The following is a 27,655-nucleotide window of genomic DNA, read 5'->3' as shown; positions in this document are numbered from 1 at the left end:
AATTACATTATCATCCACAACAAGGTAACATAATCTGATTTTCTGTGAATCGCAATGGTATTGTGAAAAATGACGAAGCATCCATAAAACTATGCACTTCAATTTGGGTCAAAGATCAATTATTGCTTCCGAGTTATCTGTGTATTATAATGATACAGGTGTAAGTATATTTATATTTAAAATTAGAAAGGCCTAAATGTTCTTAAAGCCAGTCTTTTTCAAATTTTCAGCACTAAAATGGGAGGGAGAGAGACAGAGCAGAAACTAAAAGAAGCACTTTCCAAGGCAACTATGTCATGCCATTTTCTGAAGATCAATTCTATATTCGTTCTTGTTCCTTTTTCTAGACAGAAAATTCCTTTGAATTAAATGCGATGCTTCTGCAAATTTGTTTAAGAAACCAAATTAGAGTTAAGTAATTCTTGTTGAGCGTGATGGCAAAACCTTTCTTCTCATCGCCTTGTTTTTCATTTATATTTTTCATATAAATTACAAAGAAATATTATCTACTTCTTTGTATCATAGGCTGTACAAAAAGAGGTGAATGAAACGGAAAAAATTAGATATCGTGAAATGGTAATCTCAGTTATTTCGTAAAGTTCAATAGGAGAGTTACTCAATTTTTACTTTCTATAACTTGATTCTTCTTTGGAACCTGTTGTAAATTATAGCTCGCGTAAACGGATCTCTTTATTTCATTTCATCAGCGATTAAAAATAAACGAACATACAAAAATTTAACGTTATCAGATGTTCAGAAAAATAAATTGCATTTATAACGTGTGTCGTTAGTCGAGTTATCCAGGTACTCGGGCACGATCACGAATTTAAAAGTTAAGAACGTATTAGAATAATAAAATGCGGGAAAAAGAGTATATATATATATATGTAATTATAAATATTTGTACATAATACCTGTGTATTTCATTCATCATGTTACGAGCTATGTGTAAATTTCTTAAGGGTGTAAGATTAAATGTTTGGCGAAGCGAAGTTAGAAAAAAAAGTCTGTATTATAATAGAGTTACGAGAAAACAGGAGTTGCAAAGGGTATGACATTTTTGTAATTATCAAACTGATACCAGGTCGTCACTGGCACCGATTTAATAACGATGAAAGCTGATATTTAACGTCGCAAATTATGAAACAATGAAATATGTGCAAGCCTCTATTATGTATTTTATATATAATATAAATTTGAAGATGTATATATAAAATACATAAATACACAAATATAAATATACATAAATCAAATTGGAATAGCTGAACGTTTAGAAGAGAAATCTTTATGAGAGGCTTTTTATTTTTATTATTTGTAATTACCTAGTTTACATGTTCACCGTTTCGTACGATCATCGAGATCATAACATATGTGTAAAAGAATAAAAGGATGATATAATAAATTACTAAATGCAAAAGAAAAATGATTAAACTTAAACTAACGAGTTTAATTTGGAAGCTTATTTTAGATTGTGGAAACAAGGAAATCTCAATGTTCCTAATAAGATTTCAACTAACAATAAGCTTGATATTTATAATCAAATTGGAATATGTTTTAATTAAATTATAACTTTATTGATTCAGCATGTAAAATATAAAAATAATACGATATATTAACGTATGCAACATGGTAATGAATACAGTCTTATAATTAGTGCTAGTACAGTCTTATAATTTGTTAGTTTAAAATTTACATTTTCATATAATTTATCGCAACGCTATATCTACAAATAGTATTAGAAATTTTATAGTCAATTTAAAAGTTGAAACATTAAATGTCAGTTCTTGATACTGGCAACAATGTACTTGATTAAATTAAGAACTAAAATACTACAATAGGCACATTTTAACTTAACACATATTTGGAATTTTGTAAGCTTTTGTTTTGCATTCATTCGTTAACTTAATATACAAACATCTCCTCTTGTTCTCCTTTCTTCAGTTACATTGTCTACAATAATTCTATTGTTGAACGAAGTACAAGAAACTGAGGTGGCAGTAGTAATTTGTAAATTGGACGACTGTGTGCAAACAGTAGTTACTAAATTATTTTCTGATTGTACTGGTAAACACTCGCAACTATTTTGATTTGAGTAGATACTTTGTTCGTCCTTATATTTTATGGGTTTTGATTGTTTGAACACAACAGGTATCTGCATTTTTCTCTTGGACAATTTACATTTAACCAACCTTTGATCACATGGAATACACGAATCAATAATGCATTTTGGTCTAAAGTTTATAAGTTCTGATTTCTTATGTTTAGATTTTAAACATTTATTACTTATACTCTTTGCTAAGAGTAACATCATGATAGCTTTTTCCTCATGAGTCAAAGATTCCTGCTCGTCATTTATTCCCTTATTATTCATTTCTACAGCATTGATTATCAATTTATCTAACATAGTTTTATTAATTCGTTGTGTACGTAAATTTTCTTTGCTTATAAGACTGCTTTGGACACGACGGGAAATATAACAAACATTGTTTTTGTTGTTTGTAGAATTTACCTTTTTAGATGTTGATGTTGAAAAGGATTTAAAACTCGAAGCGTCAATTATATGAAAAGATCTTATACATTGAATTTGTACATTATGTGTTCTTTTAAAATTATTAATATCTTTTCTGTGATCTTTATTTTCCTGCTGTTCTGTGGAACTTTTACATTTTTGCTCTACCTCCCTTTTATGTTTGCTTTTTTCAAGAGCTACATCTTGTTTCTTAATATGTTGCTCATCGTTATCTTTTTCAGGTTTAAATGTTGTATACTGCATACAGTTTACATAACTGGTGCTTTTTGATGGTTCCTGAACACAGATATTTCTTTTTTCAGGATTCTGTGTAATTATATCTCTTTGCTGTTCAGTATTATAAGCGTCTTGATATTCAGGAGCAGACATAAGTTTTTCAATTGTTTTCTTCTTAATCTTCATATTCTTATTCATGATTATCAATTGCTCTTCTAACGCCATCGTGTGTTCTTTAATTTCCTGTAACATTTTCACATATTCTGGTTTTATTAACTCTGCTAAATTTGCACAATTTTCTTTATATTTCGATATAGCAACATCATCCACCGCATTTAAGTAATTGCAACCCATATTTTTGCATCTTACTTCTTGATAGTGGTAATTTTCAGCATTTCGTTTATCAATATCTTTGTCTTCAAATTTTTTTACCCCTTTCAACATATTCTGAACTGTATCCAAAGCAGTATCAATTGTATTTATACATTTTTTTTCTCGTTCTTCATTATAGTGAAAGTTTTCAGTAGATTTCAATAAAGTATTTGTTGTAACATCATGCATACATTTTATATCGGTATGTGTACTTTTATGCTTATTTTCTCTTTTCGTAGTTGATGCAGAACAATTAGTTTTAGTACAAGTTGTATCAGTACAGAAATTTATGTCATCTCGATGTAAAAGATTTGTTAATCTTTTATTCCTTGATATGGTTTTGTTAAAAGTACTTTCTTCCAATGAAGTATATTTATCATAATTATTTTTAGAAATTTTGTACGATTTGTTAGTGCAGACGATATTTGCAATTTTATCATTTAAAACTACGTTGTTATTCTTGGAGAACATTAATCTTTTTTTAGCTGCATTATCCAAAGCTTTGCTGTCATTTGATATTTCAGTGGAATGAACAGGATAATATGAAAATAGTGGGCTACTGTACCGAATCTTTGAAGTACTATTAGAGGCTGATTGTTTAGTACCCTGATTGGACTGTGCTTTATTTTGCACACCTACTGATTGTGACACATTCAGCTTATTTTCTATGTCAAAGGCAGTATAATTATATTTCATTCCTAATGTTTGCAAGACATCAAAATGATTGTCGGTATTAAAGTAGGTAGAATTATACTTTGTGCCAGGAGAATTTAAACCTGACACACTTGGCCTCTGTACATTAGTTTTAACTAAATCTTCATTATTCCGAGGCTCTGGTTTGTTCTCATTTTGTGCGTTTTCTTTTTGCACGTAGTTGTACTGATTGGAATGCATTTTACAGTCTGAACGTAATATTATGTTAATACATGGAACATCACGCTGAATTTCTTTTGGTCGATTGTTACATCTGTAGTTACTTTCCACCTTCAAATATCCAAAACGTGACACTGCAATATCATCTACCATTCTCATCCCGCTTCTATCGGTTGTACCGTCATGCTCTTCGTTCTGCAAATATCTATTGATCAGAGCATGTTAAATGATACTTTATATAACCACATTTAAATCTACGTTAAAACTGTCGGGTGTCGAATTTAATGACCTGCAAACAAAAAGAAAGGCAATTTAATCATACGAGAAGTAATTTAAAAAAAGATGACATCAACCATGTAAAACTATCGCTTTACTACTATAAATTTACTACTTTCAAATTTATTTATTTCATACCAAACAATCGCAAATTTTATAAACGTTAATTGAACCATCACAGAGCATATACAAGACACTTCGTTATACGTTCAGAGAGATTTTTAGCGTTTGTTGGAGTTTTCAGAATTATTCCGTCTTGAAACATCTGCTTCGTTATTCGACACAGAAGGGAAAAATGGTAATTTGTTGGACGATGATTCGTGAAAAATGGTTCTCGAGGGCAAACACTTGCAATCCATAGGAAAAGAATGTCGCTCATTTACCGATCGCGCAGGACTAAGTATACGGGAGTATTTGGGAATCGCGGTGTAAGGTTTCTTCAGCCAGTCTACTTGCCTGGCAGTTCAATTTTCATTTCTTTTTAATAAAATTAAAAATTTGTTACTGAATATTTATCTACCTGCGTGTCGCAAATCCTGTATCATTTGACTCGTTGGGATTTTGGTTGGTAGGATGTGGAGTTTGGACGAGTGAATCGGGAAGGCCTTCTGAGTGTCTAAAAACAGATATACAACCCTGATCCTGATTCCAATTCTATGTATAATTAATAAAAACTTTCGTGGAATATACCTGCGACTTTCTTCGTCTTTTCTTGCACGATCAAATCTCTCGTTTGTAACTTGCCTACGCAGTTCACTGATCTGTTTACAGTACTCCGCAGCCTGAGTCTGATATTGCCGGAGTTTGCTTGATTCCGACGATCTAAGACGTTAAATAAACCTGAAGTCTATCTTACCATCTATAATTTATTATAGAAAACAATTATCGCTTACAATTTATTTTGTAATTCAGACATCTTCTGTCTCAGTCTGGACATCTCGTTTTGGAGCTCCTGATTATTAGCCTGTGCAGTTATAGACTCTTGACGAGCTTGCTCCAAAAGCATCTCCAGTCGCTCAACGGTTACGCGATCTCTGTTCATCTGATCTTGGATCGCAATTTGCTCCGCTTTTAGTTTAGCGATTTGCATATCGTACTACATAAAATTTTATACAAATTATCGAATTAATTCATCAATTTGCATCGTCTTTTTAGATTTACCTGCGCCTTGATTGCGTCTTTATCGTCCATTTGTTGCATCAGTGTATCTTTCTGCTGATCCAATTTTACACACAAATCTCTAACAGCATTCAAATCGGCCTCTGTTCTGTGCCTCTGTTCTCCTTGTTGACGCAACTGCGTTTCCATACTGGCCACATTTTGAGTTAATTCGCTGATCTAAAAAACTTTTATTATCTTTTATCAGCGTATAATAAAAAGAAAGTTTTTAGCACTTATACGTTGCAAAAATGAACACCTGAGTTTCATAGCCCCTTATCAGAGAATCCTTATCAGCCAATTGTCTTTCGAAATCTAACAACCGATCCCTAGCCGAATGGAGCGCACCTCTTGCTTCGGCTGCTTCAGACTCCAAACTATGATTATTGTTCTCCAAAACTGTCGCCTCCAAGCTCAAACTTCTGAAGTGATTCAACATCTCCGTTCTTTCGTTCTCCTACAAGGATGATACATCGTTGTAAGTTTGATATTATTAAAAAAAAGTTCTGCCGATTGCAAATACCACCTTTCGATTGAGAAGCTCTTCAGCTCGACGAACTTCGCCAACGTAAGTTTGAAGTTGCCGTTTCAAATCGGAGCATTCGGCACGAGACGCGTCTAATTCCCGTTGCAGATTTCTTACTTCGCAAGTAACCGCGGCTAAATCGTCTTGGACCCGTTGATTTTCTTGAATCGCATTCTCCCGATCGTAAGAGGCCGTGTGCAGTTGTCGTTGAAGATTCTCCACTTCCAGCTGCATCATTCTTAATTGCCTGCCTTGTTCGGCACTCTGGTCGATGGTCATTCTATGAAAAAAGAAAAAAAGATTTTATCCCAGCAAACAGTAAGCATGTCTCTGACCTCGTTTTTGGGTACGAAGATTGCATTAAACATAGGAACGTTTTCGTCAAACCTACTGTCATCGTTACTTCATAGTATTAATATTAAATCCGTGTCTATTCGATTATGCGAATTGCACGCACATCCCTGGATGGCGCAAGCGTCTTTCTCGAAAGAGGACAAGGGCGGCACGTCGAATACGTCGATGAATTAGGTGCCTATGGGAGTTGCTTAATTCTTTCTCGAAAATATTTCGCTTGTAGATCACGTAGCCTTCGAAACGACCTTATTAGGTACCACAAGTTAAATACGTAAGGACAGGAATCGGAGAAAACCAGTGATACGTACTTAAAACATTTTTTCAATTACCGATGGCTTAAACGATGTTAATGGGTGTCAATTACACACGTTACAATAGGTATACCGTAAGTACATCCTCTTGTATACATGAATTTAACGCTATCGTGAAAATTCTGTATTAAAAAGTCCGTGTAATCAATTGAAAGCGTGATATTTTAAATTTAAAGTTTAAGTAATCGATCATCGATCGACCGTGTCTCGATTACGCGTCTGCGCATTACGCAAGAGATGTTCACGCGGACGCATGGTCGGATTTGAAAAGAAAAAAGTTCGAACAAACGACTTTCTCTCATCTCGTGATCTTTCCTTGATGCTAACAGCTTCTTTCGATGGTTCGTATCTTTTCCTCTGTACAAAAGTGAAAATAACCGCGTCAGTTGTAAACACGTCGTAAGAATTTGTTGATGCAATTTCAAACTGACAACGAGAGATATCTCCAACTAATTTTCCAAATGTTTTTTTTTTCAGGAGTAAATCGGACTGGAACTGTGTCACGAACATCGCGAAGAAATACGATGAGAAATATAACTGAATTGCGCAACGAACGGATTTCCATTACGAACGGATTAGAGTTATATCAGGTGATCAAGAATAACCTGGAAATAACGTGCTATTACAAATACGTTTCATTGTTACGATATTTATTTCAGGTGCAATGAATAATGCAAAGGTCAACTTCTACTAGACGCGGAGAGGAATATACATATTTTAAAGGAAAGGGAAATGAAAATGCAATAATTTACTTTAATTAATATGCCTCATAAATATGGATAAAATGATAACGGAAGTTCACCCCGGTACTAATTACAACAAGACTTTACTGATTTTCCAACGAAGTACTTTCATAATCAGTGATGGAAACCTCAGGCTGTCGATGAAAAATAAAAAATACTAATCTCCGACCTGGTCATACATATCTTATGCTTTCTACAAAACGAGAAGATACTTCTTTTCTACCATTTACGTAATGTTTTCTATACTTTCAAATTTTCAATTTCACATATTACGTTATTCTTCAAAATTTTAGATAACAAAGAAGCCGAAAAAATTTAAACGAAGGTCATCGTACGTCCGTTTCATCCCGTTAGACTTCGTCATCGAGCAAGACGTACTTTCATTCTCGTTTATCCTGAAGAATGTCCCTGAAATCGAATCCACGATAGAGAAGCCTGTTCGAGGGAGCTCTGCGGTTATGTTACACGAACAAGATTCCCTACTGCAATCGCTCACGGTTCAAAGATTTCGAATTCCTTACAGAGAATTTCCAAGCCAGTTGGTGTAACAAGTTTGATCTTGAAGAGAAACGTGGTTACGTTATTTATCAGGTAACGACAACATTTCTTTCTAAATTCATTTTCTACTTCATTTTCAACGGAGTGCATCGCCCTAAGGCCAGCGCCTACATCGATCGTCTGTCGAGCAGAATTCTATTCTACTCGATGTCAAAAGGAGCGCCCTTTTAGAGATGCCGTTCACCTTTACCGTTACAGGTAAAGGGCATTGCACGGTTCCTCGAAATGCAGGGAACGTCAACGCGTGAGAAGCACTCGCAACAGGATGCAGAAGAAGAACCGTTGTAATCTCTTCGTGTCTCTCGACTCCTAGAGATTACGTGATCTCTTGGAAACAGGGTCCACCGTTGTCCCGAATCTCCATATAAAAGCAACCTTTCGGCTCTTTCCTCGTGCAATTACATACACATGACTTTCCATAAAAGGTTCACTTGATTTCATTTTAAAGTGAGATCAAGATGACTCACGGTGGTACCTTCAACATCTTATGTCCGGTTGATTATGACAGTGGAATGTATTATATTACGTCGATTTTGTAACTCGGAATTACGTAACGGGTTAGCCAGTTACCGATCTACGCGTGTAGAGTCAAATATTTAGTTAGACGAAGGTTCCTATTTTAACTTAAATGATGATCGAATCATCCTGTGCCGGTTATGTAACAGGTACTTCACCCTAACGGTTGCTGGTTAAGTCCCATTTCTGAATACTTTTACCGAATACCTACATTTAGATGTATATTCAATGCTTTTTAAATATTTCAGGTGCTACTACCTTTTCTTAACTTTTAAAAATCTTGCTCTAGAAACCCATAAATCTTCATTTATATCTTTAATGGATATATCTGTTACAACTGTGAATTGTAAGTAATTTGTAGCCTGGTATTAAAAAGTTTGTTTCCAGTTTGCTGCCTCACTTTATAACTTTCAGCTTCGGACCATGAGAGTGTAAATCATTTGATTTATAAACTACTAGGTGTGGCTTGTAACTAATTAGACTAGACTCTTGGGGATCAACTTGTGTTGCTCAGTTTAGAATTCGATGCAGTGATACTGTCATCAGACAGGATGATTAAGATGAGGAGTCGAAGAGGAAAGGAGTAAAGTAAATTTCAGATTAATCAAAAGTTATGCAATGGATCGTAACGAAAGCTGCTTCCACGATAACGGATACTTTTCTCCTTTCGGAGGTCAAGAAAGACCCGGTCGATTGCGTTGAAATTTCGCAACCGGGAATTTTCAACGAAATCAATGATCCACGATATTGCAAATCGTGATTGTGCAAATCACATCGAGTGGATTCTGGAGAAATTGGGAAATATTGGGCCCGGATTTCATTCCCATTGTATCATCGAACGTTAGGAAACCCACGCACGATACTCTACTAGTTCTTTAGCTCACGGAACTATTGCAAATTCAACTGAATCCTGTTAGACTAAGGCGGATCTAAGATATTCTCTATATTTGTTTCTGTATTCGAGAAACGTGCTAAAAGAGAATTTATGGAATACAGGTTACTCGTGGATGGACTATAAGATGCTTTTTAAGGGTATTCCTTAAAGATCACACTAGAAGACATAAATATATTTTCAACAAAACCTGCAAGCAAAATAGAGGTGATTGAACTTGAAGAAATCATTGTAACAAATTATTAAATCTTTCAATTACCATTACAGATAATTAAAATCTCAAATGAAAACTTAAGAAGCATCGGCTGTTCCACTCTTCTTCTGGGAGTGACTGTCAGGGAGGATGAAGGAAATTACCAAAAAAAAAACCAAGAAGGGAGCAGGGACTAGAATTAGGTTCCTGTCTCGGAGAAGTTAGGTAACAGCACGTTGCCGCAGAGTTGATTCCAAGTGGTTGGTTCAGTCTGGCAGTGGTACTCGAGCGAACACCATCGTTTTCATTTCGCGCGACTCGCGTCAATCGCAGGATGTCAAAAGACGCCGATCCAAGGACTAGGTGAACTTCAGTGAATATCGGTGATGTGATTACTAGCAGGCAGACCATCATCATGTTCACCATGAAATCCTCATTGTAAGTCAACCCTTCCCATTATATCATAATATTCTTTTTCCATATGAAAATTAAATTTTCAAACTTGTATTTAAATATCTATTGCTTGCATCTTTTTTAGCTAAATATAAATAATTTATAATTATTTATATGTTAATTGTTTGAGATAAAAATTTGGAAGGTGACCATAAAGGATGTGAAGAGACTATAAAGACTATAAAGAGATAGTGCAACTCTTAGCAAGAAATTCCATCACTTCTTCGTGCATTTCTTAGGAGATAATTTCTCTAAATAATACATTGCAAAATTTCAAAGGAAAAAGATTTGCCAGTTTGTTGCAAATTTTTTTTTCTAATTCAATGTTCTGTCATTATGAACGATTATACCCTATTCACATAACGATTCAGCGGTAGATTTATGGTGAAAGTTGCATAACAAGAATGAGTAATTTCGAAAGGTCGTTCAGCATCTCTAACTGAAAATGTCACGGCACGATCTTCGCAAGATCAAATAGTAATTTAATTCATCGTATTCGTCGGTGGTTACGTCTCCTTATGTAATTATCTTAGTGGAACGATTTAAGTAGGACATAATGATACGCCTTTTAGCAGTCAATTAGAACAACAATGGAAGGAGTTGAATTCACAGTCGCTTCAACAAATGAAACACCGAATTAATTTCAAATTATTAGAATAATAATGAAACGTTTGTGTAGTAATTTGTATTAAACTTCAAGCTTCAAATTGCTGTGGCATAAGTACTATTTTGACATATTTTTATGTCATGAAATGGGCCCAGAATTATTTTTTCGCAAAATAGAACAGTTGCTTAATACTTTCAGAAAGTTAGTTGGCAATGAGAGTAGAAAATGGAATAATTATGACGATTCCTTTTTCTGAACATTTTAGGCGGTATTGTCTTCAAATATAGGTCGAACTGCGCGAGGAAAGAGCGGAACTATAAAGCGTCTGCTAATGATATAACGTTGTTGATTTTTATCGCATGTTACATTATAAGTGAACATTATGTAACGTGCAAAAAAGTGGAAAGGAGCTTGAATACGAATGAAATATGAAAATATTGAAAGGTGTCGAAAAACTAGTTCAAGAAGAACAATATAACAAAGGAGTATTATTTGAATTGTTGCTATCAATTGATTTATGTTATCAATGGTCAGTTCCTGTATGAATAATACAAGTTCATTGATGAATAAATGACAAAAGAATCATACCTACATCTGTCCAAACAGCGACAAGGATAACTATTCGAAGAACTCATAATTATCTTCTTTTGTGAACAAACGAAACTAATGATTTTTTCTCTATCACTTTATAACCATATCACATTTAACAGAGAAAACAAGGGTTACTGAAACATCCACTTTAATAATTTTGTACAAAATATGCCATAATTATTGCAAAATTTCATCTCTATAGTTACGTGATATTGAAATTCAATTGTTTATTATTCTTCGAGGTACATATCTGATTATTTCAGAAATGGTATACACCATAAAAGCAGCAAACTCTACAGAGTAAAAGGAATCAGAAAGTCCTGTAACTATTTTGCAATCTGAAACTTCGTTTTCAAAATAATAAACGATTAAAGATTTGCTGTCCGACTTCCGGGATGCTGCTCTGGCAATTAGTCATTGTAAACGATCATAGTAATTAATCTTCATATTTTGCGGATGCAAGTGAACGTGAAAGTTGTTCATCAAAAATGTTATTACCAAGCTTCGATATAAACAAAAGTACTTTTACTTTCAGGTATTCTTCAATTAATAACAGTTACCAAAGAATGCACTTCTAAAAGAAACTTTCTTACAATTCAACCGGCACCAGTGAAATTTTGATACGTTTCGAGTGAAATCTCAAAGATTAAGCGTATTACATATTCCTTCGAATTTTACACTGTAAATGTTCATTAAATTCTTCGTAAATGAAATGAAATATTGCTCCTCTACTATTATCAAAAGCTTTATGATGTATGTAGAAATTCTAATAAACCTAGTACGGAGAGAAGGTGTAAATATTTGTTGTCTGGATTCATCTCTAATACTCTCACTTTTTATTTGCGCAAAGCCGTCACACCGGCTTGACAATGAGGGGCAATAATTACACAGGAAAAAGGAAGCATGATACTTTGCAATACACAGTCATTTTCCAGCAACTGTGCGACTTTCCTTAATGATCTTTTATTCTGATCCATGCAATACTTCATCTTTTCATCTTAGAAAGAAACTCAAGCTGAAACTCCAAAATTTTCTTTGATCAAGATCATAGTGAACCCATTTCAGACACCTGTGATTTATCAGCGAGAACAATAAATGAAAAAGTGTAATTAATAAAACGATAGGAAACGATCAGTGAAACTCGTTCTGTAAGTGCAATGGAAAGTCGTGGAAGAAAGCTTGTCTAGCAACTGTTAGAATTTAAGTGGCAAAGTTCCTCACATTCTGTAATTACTTCCTTGATTTTCGGAAGAGTATGTATAAATCATTTCAGACAAATCTCCTCGATCGCTTCAAACAATTCAACTTATTACATAAGAAAGAAAATCAGAGAAAGATTCTCCAGATCCTAAACATTATGAAATCATCAATCATCAATTATAAAATGTAAGATATCTATGTATGTTGGTATCCATCGGATGTCGTTAAAAATAATCCGTCTTTCAGCAACGTTTAGAGTAAACGAAAGAAAAAGAAAAGAGGAAAGTGTTTTTGCTTTCAGTTTGGCAACACTTGCGAGGCATTCGTACAGAATGGTATTCTTATTCTATATGCATGTCGTCATCTTAAACCCTGCCATCAGGGACAATGCCATTGCCATAGTGAAACAGTGAAAGTATGGTCATTTTATTTCTGTCGTGCTTTTGCTCTTTCTTACCGTACCCTCGATCTTGACACACGTAGTACACGTACTCGCAAACGCGTGGCCGTGTGTTTTCTAACACAATTATTATTTTCCAGTTTTTTACAGAAGCCCTCGATGATAAAAGTATGCGATTCATTTGAAGATATGATTCCGCTTGCAAAACCATTCAACTTTATCTCCTCATCTTCCATTCTACTTTTCATGATTTCTATCTTCTATTCCAGTTTCTATGATTTCTATTCTTTTTTGATTTTTCATTCTCTTTTACTGTTACTGTAACTCATACCTGTTATACGAAATATTATCAGTATTAAATCTGGAATACACTTGTAAATTCATCGTGAAATGTTTTCCAGCACTTTACGAGACTTGCTAGTGGTCATTTGGTTCACGTCGATGGTTCAACTTCGCGCGAGGTCAGCGATAATGCCTCCACCATGGGCTGACCCGTCGAGCAATCCCTGCGCCGCACAACCACGTGGTTGGCAATTGTTATTTTGGCCGCCGGATGGAAAGTGTTACAAAATATTCCAGGCAGGTGCTGCATTTCTCTTTAAAGAGACACGCGTGTTCTCCTAATAGAACGTACATTAGAAGCGACTTTCCGTGGTCCTTTTTCTTTCATTCAACACCAGTCATCAAATTCTGAAACATGTTTCTTCGACAGATCGGGCCACCGTGTCCAGAAACGATGGAACTAGGTCCTGCAGCAGGTGGAGGTGGAACTGTGGCAGAATGCAGATGCCCTCCAGGGACTGCACAATCCCCTAGAGATGCTCTTTGCCATCCAATATATACCAGAGCATCTTGTCCAAGCGGACAGTTCTTTGAACCTGTACCAGAGACTTCTGGGAAGTCCAGGTAAGCTATAACTTGCAGGTACTACCGGTAAATATCTTAGAAAGCAAGTATCTAAGAAGATATCTTCATTTAAAATAAAGATGGGGCGTCTGCCGTGAGCCAGAGCCATGCACAGAGAAAGGAGAAGTGTACTGGCCTAGAGATGGCAAGTGTTATCCTAAATTTAGCAAGGGACCATGTCCAAAAGGAGAAATTCTTGCTACGGACGAAGATGGATTGACTATATGTTCCTGCTCTACAACTGGTGAATTGGGAAGATATCACTGGCCTGGGAGTATAGGTGGCTGTCACGAGCACTATACCAAAGGTCCCTGTACAGAACCTGGAGAATTATTCTTGCCTGGTGGTTCGTGTGGTTGTCACTCTAGGTTACCCCATTATCATGAACCAACTAGAATGTGCTATCAATTAGGTAAGATAAATCACCATGATAAACTTTGTAGTATCGTTGTTCCAGGATGCTAATGAATTGTTGATTTATCGATAGGTGGTATTGGTCCATGTCTCAAAGGGCACTATTATGTTGTAACAAACTCAGCATCCAATGAAGATACAGTTCGGGCCAGTTGCGTGTGCAAGCCAGGTCATGTTCTCTATAAAAATGGATTTTGTTATAGACTCTATACAAGAGGACCTTGTGAACCTGGTTACATGTTGATGAATTCGACGGGTTGCGCTCCTGTACCTTGCAAACGTGGAAGATTGTACATTCCACAAGAAAAAACATGTTATAAAATAGGAACTAGAGGGCCATGCCCTAATGGACAGATCGTTCTATACGATTATAATGTACGACCATCTATTGATGGAATTAGTTACAATGGCATGTGTGGATGCACCAACATATTCAAAGACTCTGAAAAATGTTCTGAAGAGAGTAACGATAGCTGTGAATCTACACCAGGAATGGTAGAAATAAACAAAACTTGTTATAAGTTGTACACTCAAGGTCCATGCACGGCAGGAGAATGGTTGGTTGCACGAAGAATGCCAAAACCAACATTGTGGGAAAGTAAAGAATCAGAACCTAGAGCTCGATGCGAATGCAGGCCTGGGTACAAAAGAATCACAGAAAATTCAGAAATTTCTGAATTAGAAAATAATAATCTCCTCTCACCAGGTAGTTGTCAGCCACCTACGGTGAGCTTAGCAAAATTTCTTAACGAAAACGTGAAGTCGATAAATCTTTCGGTAAGAGAAATTGAACTACCAGTACATTAGTGATAAAAATGAACTGCGACACGCAGAAGCTGTGTGTAAATTTTTAAGTAATATATGTAAATAGTATTGTACAAATGTCACGCGTGAAATAGTTGTAATATCTCCGCCTAAATTTTCTAAGAATTTTTATTTATTTAACGACTTAAGGCTATGAAATTTTTCATTTTACCGATTAAATTTGACCATTGTTACTAGAAACGTCTTGTAAATATATAATTTATAGGAACATTTTTTAGATATAAATCTTTTAGAGATGAAAGGTACTCACTCATTTTTTTGCTGTAATTCACGAATCTGCTGTTCACTTCCCATTACCTGTTGATCTTTCAGCATTATTTCTTTCTCTAACGCAGCTATTCTCTCAGTCTTCTCATCCAATACCATCTTAACAAAGATTATTTATTTTTATCATATATGCACTTTATTATCCTTCTTTTTCCATTGTAATAAAATTATTGTATCTACGTTACTTACCAATAATTGATCTTTCTCATGATCCAAATGTGTCATCTTTGTTTTAAGATTACAAATTTCTTGTTGCAATTCCTTCACTTGACTTTCAAGTTGCAACTGCTGTCGTTCCATCGCTCTACTGCGATCAAACGCCTTATTTAATTCAGACTCTGATTGTGTTAATTGATTCTGTGCATCGGTCAGTGCCTGATCTGTCTGATCTTGGAGGGCCCTAATATATCGATTGATACATTTATTGATTTTAAAACGATACTACGTTGCAACAAAAATTATTTTCGACTATGTTATACTTGGAAAAATTTCAAAATTTTCTTTTCTAATACACAAAGTAAGAAATACCGAAGTTGGAAATATTGTGTCCGTTGCGTTCCTAATTCTTGCTTAGTCCGTTTTAGCTCTTCTCGCAGATCTTGTAATTGATCTTCCAGCCCCTTTATGGTTGCTCTTCGTGACCCCTGCGTAAGTAAAAGTTCTTGCCGCTCCTTTTCTATCTGTTTCAGTCGAGCTTCAACATCAGTTAAGTTTTCCCGCAAACGATGTTGTTCAGAAGTATGTGCTTCTGCTGCCATCTAATTAATTATTAACCATGTATACAATAACATTTTATCAAATTTATTTAATTACCTTTAATCGTTCACGTAATGCATCACGTTCCTCTATTAATCGTTCAACATCCGCTCTAGCAACGTCTCGTTCATGTTCCAACCTTTCGATGATACTCTGAAATATTTCATTTTTATCAATTCAATCGGACCAATTGTCAACAGACAATTTTACCTTTGTTTTACTAATATCCTTCACAGCTGAGAGAGAACAATTACACGAATTTCCACGTTTACACACATTACAGGGACGACAAGACGATTTATGTTCAGCTTTATAATTCTTCAAACGCGTCTCTAAATTAACTTTTTCACGATACAGTTCTTTTTTCTCCCGCTGTAATTCATCCACTGCACTTTCTTTTTCGGTTAACTGAAGTTTCAATTCTCGAATTCGTGTCCACAGATCAGCCTGTTTCCACAAATAGAAATAATAATGATGAATTTAAAAAAAAAAAAGTAGTAGCTGAAAAAAAGATCTTACATGATCTTTATCAATTGTTTTATTATGGTAATCTTTAATTTTATTATATTCGTCTCTGTAGAAATCTCTCTCTCGTCCTAATTGTTCAACCGTTTGCTGTAACTAAAATATAATAACTGTAGACGTAAAAAAATGAACAAGCACAAATACTTCTCAAAATACGCACATTATTTATTTGAGTCTCTTTCTCATTCAACTGTCTCAGTACATTGTTGTACCAAATACCATTCTCATTTTGAACTTCTTTCTCTTTATGCGTTTCATGAATCTCTATTCCATTTTGTCCTGATAATTGCGAATAAATATAGATATCTGACTTTACTTTTTCTTCTATAACATTTTATAATCTTACCATTGTTGTCATCATTCCTTTTGCCTTTTTCTCTCGTTCTTTTTATATTTATTATATCATTATCTTTTAAAATTTCCATCATGTTCATTTGATCTTTTAACAATTTATTGCTATATTGTAACTGAATAATATCTTGTCTTTGTTTTTCATTTTCCCTGGCCAACCTGTCTATTTCATCATTTAAGTTTGTTTCTGTTGCAATTTAAAAAATATTTATTAATTATAATACTTCAAATTTAATTATACTTATTAACTGAATAAGAATAAAAATTCTGCATACCAATTACTATTAATTCATTTATCCTATCTGTCATCTGTTTTTTCTCATCTAATGTAGATTCCAAAGTGTGTTTAATGTTATTTTTTTCCATTCTACAAGCTTCAAGGTCTGCTTTCAATTCTTGCACTTCTCTACGTTCGACAGTTAATTCACCTTCTAATACATGTACTTGTGTCATTACTTCTTCTAATTTTTGCTAAGTAAACATAAACAACATAAAAATTAATATGAAAATATAAATCTTGGTTTATAAGTTGTTACTATTTACATTATTACCTGTAGTTTAGAGACTCTTTTATTAGTTTCTTTAACTGTAGAATTACAATCAGCCTCTACAGCTAATGCTATATGATCTATATCTCTTAACTCTTTTTCTAATTCTTCGTTCCGATCAGCAAGTTTAAGCGCTTGAGTCATAGCATCGTGTTGCTTATTTAAGGCTTCTATAAATAATGTAAAATATGTATTTATAAATAATAAAGCACTTTTATATGAAGACTACATTAATAAAAATCTAATTTCTTCACCTTTTAACTGCTGTTCTAATTCTAGCTTTTCTTGCTGAAAAATCTTTAATTCGTTAACATCTACATTATCTTTGTCTGTCTTTTTACAAAGACAATCTTTAAGTACAGCAGTATATGGTCTGCCTCCATCTAACATCTTCTTCAATCTCATAATTTCTTTTTCCTTTGCAGCTAACTGTAAATACATTCTTATAATATACTTAGGATTATACTTACATTTATATTATATACATGCACTTAATTTCTATGGATATATTACTATGTGCTAGTAGCTGCAATTAATGGTAGTTGTAGCAAATCCAAGCAATATAATGAGAAACAGGAATAACCCAAATCCATGCAGATGTAATTAATTGACAGTAATATACCTGACTCTTTAGTGTATGTACATTTTCAGTTTGTAAAGAGAGTTCGCCCTTTAATTTTGTTACCTCATGACTCAAACAATTCATTTTATGGTCTGCCATGCTTAACAAATCAACAACTTTTGGTTCCACTGTGCTTAAATTTGGCAATGGGTTTTTACTTTTAGAGCCTGTTCTTGGTAATGGTTCACCTTCTATGACTGGTCTTCGAAGTGGAAAAACAGGACGTTTTTTAGAAGCTGTATTAATACAATTTTTCTTTTAATAACAATAACATTATTTGGAAAAGTGAGCTAAAATATATCAGATGGTAAAAATTGTTTACCTAAGCCAACATTACTAATAGTTGGCTTTAAACATTTCCCTTGAAGTTCTAAAATTCTCTTAGACTTCTTGGAAGATTCAATCTCCAATTCCTTAATTCTATGCAGATTACGAGATGATGCCAACTGAAGATCATTACATTCATGCTCCAATTTATAAATTTCCTTTTTAAGATCCTTAATTTGTTTCTGATGACTTTCCTTTTCTTTTATCAAGTCTAAATGCAGCTGGTTACATTCTTGTACTAGTCTTACATTATCACATTTATAAGGATCAATTATGGATTTTAATTCTACATGTGCCTATATATATATATGAAAATATTAAATGACATAAAAGTCTATCCATTGTTTTACACATAGGGAGTTTTAAAAGTATGTATTATGTAGCTTTATATACAACATTTATCCAATATACCTTTGACTTCTAAATGTACAAACCTCAATATTTTCTTGCGCGATGCTTTTAAAATGTTTCAAGCTTTCTGTTGTTTGTAAGAGATCGGCAAGCAATTTTTCTATCAAAGGAAGCGCATCCACGGTAAGTGCTTGCTTATATCCTAAACTATCTAAATGCTTGCGAACAGTTCTATATCTGGCTGCTACATTATACTCCTCCTCCATACTCATTTTCATTAAATTTATAAACAATTTACTTATCGCAAAATTTATATCAAAATCAAACGACTTTTCCTTTATTTAAAATTTATTTTAAAATAATTGCATGTACAATTCATTGAATAATATTTAATAAATATGATAAAACCAAATTCGTCAAGTCCATAAATTTGTTATACAAATTTTTCTTTTTAAAACAATTACTGTTCCCTCATTGCAGTCATGCATCTTCTTCCATTATTTATGTATATACACAATACTGCATAATACCAACAATTATTGCACCCTTTCCTCAACAAAAACAAATTCGCGAAGGTGATGGGAGCGTTGAGGCTGAACTTCGAATTCTGTGTCGGTAAAACAGTAAACGTTACATTGAAAATTTAGCTAACAATTAGGTCTGCATGTACATAACCTACATAATCTACATGAAGCTAGCCGGAAGGAATAATAAAATATGATTATTTTTAATTTTTCTTAGTGTATTTCGTTTGTAAATAGTTTGTGATTAATTGTGAGTCCATTTTTAACGTTTGTGACAAATTAGTTCTTTTGTAATTAGCAATTTTATTTCAATCATGATGTAAGCCGAAACTTTTTAATAATTTTTTATAATAAACAGATTTTGTGATAACTGATAACTGTAATTGATTGGAAATCGTTTGTGATTTACAAATATATCATTTTCATTGTTTGTGAGTGAATAATTTCTTAATTATTTACAAGTTTGTTTTTTAATAAATAATTGCAGTACGCATGCGCTATAGATCCGGTCGTACCCATCACTACCTCCAACAAGTGAGTTTCACGATTTGTTCGTTTTTAGGTCTTATATTTCGCTAGATCCGGTTGTACCCATCACCATTCCGAACAAGTGAGTTTCAGTATTTGTTCGTTTTTAGGTCTTATATTTCGCTATTTGCTTCGGGGTCCCTGACACCCCGTGGCATAAAAGCGTAGACAGCGTCACCGGTACCTCGGGGTCTCAGATACCCCGAATGCCGTAGAGTCGATAAGCAAAGTGCGTCATCGGTGCCTTGGGGTCCCTGACACCCCGTATGCCAAAATGTCGGTAAGCAGTGCCACGGTGTTTCGGGGTTCCTGACACCCCAAGAGGATTGTCGGTAACCAGAGATGCTCACAGGTTCTTCGGGGTCCCTGACACCCCGGATGCCAAAATGTCGGTATGCAAACAGTGTCACCGGTGCGTTGGGGTTCCTGACACCCCAAGATGATACGTCGGTGTGCAGAGATGGTCATCTGTGCTTCGGGGTCCTTGGCACCCCGGGTGCCAAAATGTCGGTATGCAGTGTCACTGGTGCTTCGGGGTTCCTGACACCCCAAGATGAAACCATGTCGGTATGCAGAGATAGTCACGGGTGCCTCGGGGTCTCTGGCACCCCAAATGCTATATTATTGGTAGGCAAAGATAGTCACTGGCGTTTGGGGGTCCTTAATACCCCAATATGATATCCCCTGGATAATATCAGGTCCGTATGATGAGGGCACAACCAGTATAATTATTTTCTAGAGTTTATTTAATTTGCTTCGTTTATTTTTTTTTTGCTTATTAAATAAGTTCATAGAAGGGAAATAACATTTATGATTATATCCCTCTTCTGGGTCTCAGACGGGGATCCCATTTATTTTACTTTTTCCAGTTATTTATACAATTTTATCCCTCATTATAGGCCAAGGCCATCTCAGTATCCCTTACATCCCTGCATTCCTTCCATTACAGCATTCCTTACATTCCTGCAACCCTTAAATACCTTTTTTTTTTTTTTTTTTTTAACGTGGTGGAAATCTTCAGAAAGACACATCCAGCCCCCCTGGGGAGGGGCCGGAGGTAGTGTGGGATTTTTACCCACTAAAACCACCACGGTGGCCTGCATTAGGACAGTAGGGAGGGTCCTTTTGACCCTCCGCCATGTGCCAAACTCCGCCGACATCGGGGGCCACACCCGATGCCGGCACTCCTCGCGCCGCGTGCAGTGGAGACCGGGGCCCCAGCCCCGGACCCCTACGAAATTCCTTTACATCCCTCGTTCCGTTACATCTCTGCATCCCTTACAACCCTTCATTGTTTCATCCCTACACTCCTTTCATCCCTACATTCCTTACATCCCTACATTCTCTTCATCCCTACATTCCTTACATCCCTACATTCTCTTCATCCCTACATTCTTTTCATTCCTACATTCCTTTCATCCCTGCATTCCTTTCATCCCTACATTCCTTTCATCCCTACATCCTTTTCATCCCTACATTCCTTACATCTCTGCATCCCTTACAAATAAATATATTATAAAGACCGCTTCGAGTAAAGGTAAGTAAAGGTAAGTAAAGGTAAGTAAAGGTAAGCTAAGTCTTGTGAAAAATAATTTTAAATTCAAATTTTTGCAAAATTTAGTTCCTTTTTTATCGCCAGAGGGCGCTGATTCGACGTCGACATTTCGCGCCATCTGGTTTTAGAAAAAGGAACTAAATCATGCCAAAATTTTGGCCCTCTAGCGGCAAAAATGTGAACTAATTTTTCGATGTCGATTCAGCGCCATCTGGTTTTAGAAAAAGGAACTAAATCATGCCAAAATTTTGGCCCTCTAGCGGCAAAAATGTGAACTAATTTTTCGATGTCGATTCAGCGCCATCTGGTTTTAGAAAAAGGAACTAAATCTTGCTCGATTTCTGGCCCTCTGGCGGCAAAAATGTGAACTAATTTTTCGATGTCGATTCAGCGCCATCTGGTTTTCGAAAAAGGAACTAAATCTTGCTCGATTTCTGGCCCTCTGGCGGCAAAAATGTGAACTAAAATTTCGATGTCGAATCAGCGCCCTCTGGTGGCGAAAAAAGGAACTAGATTTGTACCAAATCGCAGGCCTCATAGCCGCAAAAATTTCTACTCAGTTTCAAGGAGGTACTGGGATGTATGGAATGCAGGAATATAAGTAATACAAGGATGTAAAGGATACAGACATGTAAGGGATGCAGGGATGTAAGGGATGTTGGGATATAAAGAAGACAGGAATGTGAAGAATGCAGAGATTTAAGGGATGTAGAGATGTAATGGATGAAGAGATGTAAGGAATGTAGGGTTGAAAGGAATGTAGGGATGAAAAGAATGTAGGGACGAAAAGAATGTAGGGATGAAGAGAATGTAGGGCTGAAGAGAATGCAGGGATGAAGAGAATGTCGGGCTGAAGTGAATGTAGGGATGAAGGGAATGTAGTGATGAAAAGAATGTAGGGCTGTAGAGAATGTAGGGATTTTGTATAGATGGCGCAATGGATTAAATTACCTGCAGGTAACAGGTCGATAAGTTGCAGAGTAGTTTCGGCCGGTTTCATATAGATGGCGCATAAGTTTGTGATTAACTTACCGACAATTAGTTTTCAAATCAGAGATAGAAATTAAAATCCTTTGCAATATTACGCACTGGTGGTACCATAATTAGTAATAATTTATCGTTTGTGAACATTTAACTTCATTCTATTATGAAGCAGCAGATATGTATTTTTTTTATAGTTTACGTGATAGTTAACATGTTCTTTCAACGATGGCTGCTGATTTTATTGCCCGTAAAATCCGGATTTAATATTCGTGTCTTAAAATCATGTTACTAAACATAATGAACGCGGTTTTATTTACCAATGTAGTTACTTATAATACTGGTTGCAATATTGTACTCAAGTTACAACGATCGTTGGTTGGATCAAAATAATTGGATGCAGCCCAACTGTCACACGATTACCAAACGGATTTACTTTGTTTTCTGTAGAACAACATTGTAGCTGTGTGTTTAGTTAATAGTACTTGTATTTCTTTTACAGGCAATTTTCTCAGGCTCCTTTATACTAGCGAAATGTAATTGGAGTCAATCCACGCGAACAAAGACTCGAAACAGAAACAGAAGTAGCAAATACGAGGCTTATTAATCTCGTTTATTGATTGATAATTTACGATTAAGCTACGTTCTACGTGTATGATGAAAATGCGATTTTTACTTCATAAGCATGCCGTCAACAATAACGTAAGAAACGGTTTATCGTTTAAAACCGTGATAAGAAAAGAATGTAACAGTAACATTCGTTTCTGCAGGTTCTTGCACGTTCTTTATGAGTCATTCGACTTTTTACAGGTTTCGCGTTGAAACGATATTGAACAAAGAGAAGAAAAAATTGCAACTAAGAGAAACGTAACTTGATACAAATTTTTAATTAACTAGTAATATGTTGCAATTTTTTTTATCATTACTTACCTTATCTACAAGTTATGATTCTTAGAAGATAACAATTGTAGAAGTCTTACTCGAAATTATTTAAAATTCACATTTTGTACGAATATCATATAGTATATTTCTCAATTAACGATTGATATGCAACGATTTCTGAGAGTTTTAGATACTTATCAAAAATCGACTTCTTCCATTGAAACAAATAATTATGCTACATATATATATAAAAGAAAAAAAATATAGATTACAAAGACGTAAGTGTGTTCGACGTATTATTACTGCATGCGATATAGTACGACACGTGTTTTTGGCTCCAATAAACAATGTTTATTTGGTATACGTGTAGAGCCTTTTTTAAAAACACAACTGCGTACATATGAACAAATTATAGTTAACTAATATAATTCTAAATACGCGACGTATGTATTTCAGCGGGTTTTTTCTCTTTTTTTCTCTACGAGCGTCTTTTTCATGTTTCTTCCTATTTTCCTATACATTTACATTAAATACATGTAATACATTACCAACTGCCATTAATATATTATATATATATATATTTGCTTTTTCGTTTATATGTATACACGCACATACATATATATTAATTATATATACATATAAACGAAACAATACTGCTTTTTTTTTCACATCGTAAAAAGTTACTTCGGATACGTTGGAACATTATTTTATTATTAATCTTACCTTTTTACGACTTTTGTTTCTACTGATCCCTTACAACAGACTTTCACCACGAAAATGACAAACACACAAACGATTATTTCGAGCGTGATTTAAAAGTATCGCTTCCAGATATCTTTTTTTTTCTTTTTTGCTTTTTTCAAATCCTGTTTATCCGTGTCGAGGACACACGATAATCCAATTTGACGTATCGTAAAAAGAATAACACGTCGCTAAACGTACACAGCGAAACTATGCATTGTATATAGGGTCTAATACGTGGTAGCGTTTTCCAAACCACACCGTATCCTATGGTGTGTTGCAAAATCTTTCCTCTAAACTCTAAACAGTCGTGGAGCCGGAAGTGGACGACGGCTAAATCATTTATTTTATTAAAAGGAAGGAATTTGTAAATTTCGATTATTTAACGTAAATAAATTATAAAGAAATCGTGCAAGGACTTGTAAGACTTCCGAATCCACTCCTGCATCTAATCCTAAACCACGGCTATCCAAGATAGGGATTTTCGTTCCTTCCTAAACCCCGGCACGCGATAATACATGCTTTTTTCCTAACGCTAATTTAGTTTGGAAAACACTGTTCTTTTATATATATTTATACTATACACGAACAACACGATTAATTACGATCATCTCATAATCTTCGTTTTGTAATGTAGTACCTATAAAAAAGCTGACCAGCAGTAAAAGCGCGAATATTTAAAAACTAATTTCCGGATAATTCAATCTTGCGATTAATAAACTGAACGATTATCGCTGGAATAGAAATATAATACAAAATAAACTAATCACAGACACCGTGTCTTGATATTATTTCTTTCAAGGTATTTACAGACTCTTCGCAAGATTGATGATAATTAGAAACAATATTTGCTAATTACTCGATACACACGCGCCGTTAAATGATTCCACGATCGAATTTTGCCGGCAATTTTTATTTCTTTTCTTCATTTCGGTTAATGTAACCTTTTCGAAGCGACAGATATAAGACGCGTGTGTAATTCATTTTCAAGAATGACCTGAATTTACCCCGGCTATGCACCGTATCTATGTATCTATGTACGTTTCTGTGCACGCGCGATCACGCTCTGTGCCTATCTATATAGGTGTGTATGCGTATGTATATGTGTGTACATATGCGACGACGACAGATAAGATTCTCTTGCCTATCTGTAGTCTGAGCTCGGTTACGTAACAACTATGCATTCCCTTTTGTGTACGCTGTTTTAACAGCAATTTTTTTTTTTTTCAATGTTAATTCAATTATCAACGTTTGCCGAACGCGTTACGTAAACAATGATCGCACATTCACAAGCGAGGAACAAGTATGTCGAGATTCAATCGACAAAGAAAAAAAATAAAGGAAAAGAATATTCGTTTCGTCGTTGTAGATCATAGTATGTCTCTAACAAGAGAGAACACCTTCGAACTCTTACGTTAAGATCTGAATAAAACTTAGCGGATCAATCTATGAATCCACAAAGTTTCATTCAAATCGATAAGATTTCAATGTCCTTGTAAAGAAGTTCTGAGCTTCCTCCACTCCTGGATCCTCCCACCTTAAACCTACTTGAAGGAAGGAAAGAAAGACACAGGGGAGGATCTCAGATATTCCCTTCGACATCTGTTATAAATTAAGCTAAAATATCTGACGGATTAAAGATTGACTTATATGTTATGGCGGTTCAACGTGTGCGTGTATTTTATTGGTTAAGAGGAGAAATATATGAGAGAGCGAGACGGAGAGGTATGGAGAGACCGATGAAAAATGATGGAAGGAATGGAAGACCGTTTCGTTCAGGGTCTACTAGCAAAGTCTGCTGTTGACACTTGTCGGATTGTTGCAATTTTATGCCTGTAAATTGATTACTGGTAGGGTACACCGCGAGATTATCAATTTTCGAGTTGTAGATAAAAGGTAAAAAATGAAGTGTGTAGTATCAAAATCACGAATACGTGACGTCCGACGTCAAAGCGATTTCGATCTGCAACGGTCAGGGTTTACGAGAATTATAATTTCCGTGCATAATGTACGAATTCTACCTCGAAGATTACGTAAATTATTACACAATCGAAATTACCAGCCACAAATGTACAGGATGAAGTTTAGGAAGAAACAGAGAACACGAATGTGAATGGTACTATGTCAATTCAGAGCCTCTGGATTTGTACTTGTTATGGTAAATATACTAATTATAGTTGACTCAAAGAGTCAGCAATGACTCTCTTCACTGAACATATTTATATCTCATTTGACAACTACGTCGACGATTATGGAAAGCAACACAAATGGCGTTTAATATTCAAGAGGTGTTTGCTTGAAAAAATAGGTCACAGGATGGCATTGGTAAACGGATAGATCAATTGATGTTCCTTTTAGTACGTTTGGTTAGTATGAATTGGGAAGATAAATGATTAAAGAAAGGATTTCTTTCGTAGCATGTTTAGTTGGTTAGAGGATAGTTAAAAAGTGCGAATAAAGTTGTTTAAGGGTTTATTGTCATGGGAGCTGACAGTAAGCTCTTTGCACGTGTGTGTACAGCCTTTTTAATCGGCCACCATATCTCTTCCCGTAATACTGTCACGGTCGAGGACAAGAATTTACCCAATCTTGTTAATTGCGCAATATTCGACTATCGATCAAACAAAGTTCACCAGGGAAAAATAAACTAAATGAAAATGAAAGAGAAATGAATTTTTGGAAATTTCTCTGGGTATCGTAACGTGTTGCGTCTACCCTATATAACAGGTTTTATATAACATTTTTATTTTTTATTTAACAAGTTTTATAACTTATTATGTTATGTTATATAGGGTAGAGGCAAATTAACAAGCAAGAAGCTAAATCGAGCCAAGGAGCAGTATAGGTGGTGTATTGGTGTCCTGCAATGTGAGAAAGAGAGCGAGAATAATTATTCGTTCAGAGTTTCGACACTTCCGCCGAAGAAGATGCAAGTTCACGAATACACTGTATGCACAGTGTTAATTACCTCCCTCCCCTCTACCCGCCTTCTTACCTATCTAAATGTGTTACCTATCTTTAATAAGGATAATTAAACATCTGCTATCTAATCATAAATTGTGCGCGTGTAATGTATATATCACCCGCCATACTTTACCACTGTACAATTGAAATTTTAGGCTAAAGTAGGTTAGATATTTATTACATATGTATATATAAGCGAAGCGAAAGTAATCAATGTGCAAAAAGCGTACGCATGTATGTGTATACGCTGTGCCCCCAAAAGAAGAATGCATAAATGAGAAAGTATTAAAAAGAAAAAAAAAAATACCGGCGATGAAAGATATACTATTTTCTATTGTTATTAAAAACATAAGAGTTATGTAACAATCATTATTACGGAATAATCCATCTTTAACCCTTCTATTGTGTCCGAATCTATACGACCCGATCTTGATCTGTATGATAACTTTGTTAAGGACATATTTGCTAGCCTAACGTAAACACTTTTCAATAAATACAATTAATATATTTCAATCATTGTGACCTGCAACTTGGTAAATCACCGATAACCGTTGATTAAACACGTTATCGGTGAAATATAAAAACCGGAAAAGTATGTATCGGTGATCGACAGTATAAAGGAATTAAAAATAAAAATCAATTTTTAATCGTACGAGAAACGATACAATCGTTCTTTCCCTTTCCAATTCAACAAGTTAAAACGAGCTAAGAGAAGCTCGCATATATTTCGAATATGTAACGATGATAATTCAACAGTAGTTGAAGATAATTTATCAATTGTCGCTGATAACTCTACTTTTTCTACCGACTGTGCCAACT

General features: G+C 34.9%; 3 protein-coding genes across 8 annotated transcripts; 1 reads left to right on the top strand and 2 right to left on the bottom strand.

The window, feature by feature from the left end:
- Positions 1-1,548: 1,548 nt before the first annotated feature.
- LOC114879558 lies at positions 1,549-4,150 on the bottom strand. Its single transcript, XM_029194567.2, has one exon. It carries the CDS (start codon positions 4,148-4,150, stop codon positions 1,898-1,900), a length of 2,253 nt encoding a protein of 750 aa, XP_029050400.2. The 3' UTR covers positions 1,549-1,897.
- Positions 4,151-4,194: 44 nt separating this feature from the next.
- Positions 4,195-19,514, bottom strand: LOC114879557 (centrosomal protein of 135 kDa). Of its 4 annotated transcripts, none has more exons than XM_029194563.2 (21): positions 18,745-19,514; positions 18,306-18,606; positions 17,984-18,219; positions 17,616-17,790; positions 17,365-17,531; positions 17,089-17,284; positions 16,809-17,000; positions 16,623-16,741; positions 16,457-16,558; positions 16,148-16,384; positions 15,995-16,090; positions 15,710-15,939; positions 15,371-15,581; positions 15,165-15,280; positions 5,952-6,231; positions 5,685-5,882; positions 5,429-5,605; positions 5,161-5,363; positions 4,958-5,089; positions 4,788-4,883; positions 4,198-4,280 (listed from the first exon to the last, which is right to left on the bottom strand). In XM_029194563.2, the coding sequence occupies exons 1-21, from the start codon at positions 18,937-18,939 to the stop codon at positions 4,226-4,228; spliced, it is 3,714 nt and encodes a 1,237-aa protein (XP_029050396.1). In that variant the 5' UTR covers positions 18,940-19,514; the 3' UTR covers positions 4,198-4,225. The 4 variants fall into 4 exon arrangements, with proteins under 4 accessions (XP_029050398.1, XP_029050396.1, XP_029050397.1 ...); XM_029194564.2 differs by having other exon boundaries at positions 18,047-18,219; XM_029194565.2 differs by lacking the exon at positions 4,788-4,883 and having other exon boundaries at positions 4,195-4,280.
- Positions 5,820-15,150, top strand: LOC114879559. 3 transcript variants are annotated; one of them, XM_046285361.1, is made up of 10 exons: positions 5,820-5,903; positions 7,094-7,206; positions 7,276-7,589; positions 7,653-8,779; positions 8,848-9,532; positions 9,593-9,956; positions 13,171-13,348; positions 13,482-13,675; positions 13,756-14,087; positions 14,163-15,150. In XM_046285361.1, exons 6-10 carry the CDS (start codon positions 9,934-9,936, stop codon positions 14,894-14,896), a joined length of 1,461 nt encoding a protein of 486 aa, XP_046141317.1. In that variant the 5' UTR covers positions 5,820-5,903; positions 7,094-7,206; positions 7,276-7,589; positions 7,653-8,779; positions 8,848-9,532; positions 9,593-9,933; the 3' UTR covers positions 14,897-15,150. The 3 variants fall into 3 exon arrangements, with proteins under 3 accessions (XP_046141317.1, XP_029050401.1, XP_029050402.1); XM_029194568.2 differs by lacking the exons at positions 5,820-5,903; positions 7,094-7,206; positions 7,276-7,589; positions 7,653-8,779 and having other exon boundaries at positions 8,840-9,532; XM_029194569.2 differs by lacking the exons at positions 5,820-5,903; positions 7,094-7,206; positions 7,276-7,589; ... (1 more) ...; positions 8,848-9,532; positions 9,593-9,956 and having other exon boundaries at positions 13,239-13,352.
- Positions 19,515-27,655: the final 8,141 nt, after the last annotated feature.

The sequence above is a fragment of the Osmia bicornis genome, chromosome 4 (genome assembly GCF_907164935.1).
Source record: "Osmia bicornis bicornis chromosome 4, iOsmBic2.1, whole genome shotgun sequence".
NCBI classification, from domain to species: domain Eukaryota; kingdom Metazoa; phylum Arthropoda; class Insecta; order Hymenoptera; family Megachilidae; genus Osmia; species Osmia bicornis.
This window is presented reverse-complemented; position numbering and strand designations above follow the sequence as displayed.